Here is a 1,611-nt window from a genome sequence, read left to right as displayed (position 1 = left end):
TTTTATTTAAAATATACAGTATAATATTATGTTTTGCAGTGAAATTACATGAAACAAAAGATGAGAATTCCTATTTGTAAAAACAAGTATATTTCTGAGCTTGTAAAAACCAAAGACCCAAATACTTATAGTCAAAATACCTAATTGGCTGTCATCCACACAGCTTAATTTCTTGTCACCACACATGTAAAAGTTTTGGCTCAGTGCTACTACACCAAAGCCTTATCCGCATAGGCAGAAAATTACCACAGTTAATGCATTATGATAACTATTCTATGACTGCAGATATAAAGATAGCGTGTGAATACAACTTTAACCAAAGCAAAGACGTAAATATTTAGCCATTGCATTAATATTTTAAAAGAAAACAAAGTCTGATCAATCAGAAATATGGCATTGCTCCAATAAAATATCATTTTAGAGAATAAATACATAGTTACCAGAACAATGGTGAACCACATTAAGATTTGCTACTGAAGGAGACAATAATCGTTGATTTAGTAGATTGAAGAATTAACAAACCTTCCATTTCATTGGTCTTGCCTCTAACAATTTTGGCTTCCAAACGAACTTCTTGAGGTTTGTCAGTTTTTGACGCCAGTTCATAAAAAATGTGTGGGTATTTAGCATGCTTTTGAAGATTTCGTCTCTGGAAAAAGAATAGTATAAGATGATCGTACATATAAGTTCTGCTGTATAATCGCTAAATTTTACCTTCGGTAGCTCATTCCTTCTACGCAGTGACGATGAACTCCACCCAACAAGATCTATGTAATGTGTCAAGATCTTCATTCTATAGAAAAAGTATACAGCAAGAATAAACTATTATTTGTATTGCAGATAGTATATTTGCATCTCAGATAGTCATACTTCTACCGATCAATGCTCTCATGCTTAATCCCACAGCTCATAAACCTTTCCCATAACCCAAAGATATTTTGAGTGCAGTCTGCTCAATAAAATGAAGCCAAAAGAAATGAATAGCCGGTAAAAATAGAAAGAGGATACGGTCAAAACGGACATTTGCATAGGCCACTTGTCGCTTGAATGAGTGCAAAGCAGATCTGCACAAGAATCCAGAATGCAAAAGATTTCACAAGTTAAATTTGCATTATTTGAAAGATAAAATGTAATGAATTCGTATAACGCACATAAATTTTAGATCTTCAGAGTCTTTGACCATCTGAAGCAAAAGAGGAGGTTTTCCGTAATCACTATCAGTCAAGAATAGATGTTTCCCAGTTCTTCCAAGTATCCATGACGCACGTGATGCTACTTTCTCCATGCTGTAAAGCCCACAGCACACTGGTACCTGCAAGACTACCAACTTGTAAAAACATATTAACCTTGAATGCAAGACCACACTGGTCATATTGGGATAATTGAGCAGCTAATGGTTGCATGTGCAACAACATTTTCAGTGAAAAGTAACCAAAGATGAAGTAACCATTTTCCATTCCTATGTGAAAAAGGTCAAACAGATAGGATACATCAGTTCAAGGAAAACGAAAAAAAGAGAGAAATGATCATCAATTCCCACGTTTAAAAAAACCAAAAACTGGAAAAGTAGAACACCTGAGCATGCATTTTAAAGTTGCCATTGCAGACATA

At 34.6% G+C, this 1,611-nt stretch overlaps 1 protein-coding gene across 1 annotated transcript; it reads right to left on the bottom strand.

Moving 5' to 3' along the window:
• Positions 1–6: 6 nt before the first annotated feature.
• On the bottom strand, positions 7–1,596 carry LOC111382404. Its single transcript, XM_023006371.1, has 4 exons — positions 1,152–1,596; positions 1,009–1,064; positions 715–767; positions 7–649 (listed from the first exon to the last, which is right to left on the bottom strand). Exons 1-4 carry the CDS (start codon positions 1,370–1,372, stop codon positions 461–463), a joined length of 519 nt encoding a protein of 172 aa, XP_022862139.1. The 5' UTR covers positions 1,373–1,596; the 3' UTR covers positions 7–460.
• Between the last annotated feature and the right edge of the window lie 15 nt (positions 1,597–1,611).

This window comes from Olea europaea, unplaced genomic scaffold (genome assembly GCF_002742605.1).
Source record: "Olea europaea var. sylvestris unplaced genomic scaffold, O_europaea_v1 scaffold24907, whole genome shotgun sequence".
NCBI classification, from domain to species: Eukaryota; Viridiplantae; Streptophyta; class Magnoliopsida; order Lamiales; family Oleaceae; genus Olea; species Olea europaea.
This window is presented reverse-complemented; position numbering and strand designations above follow the sequence as displayed.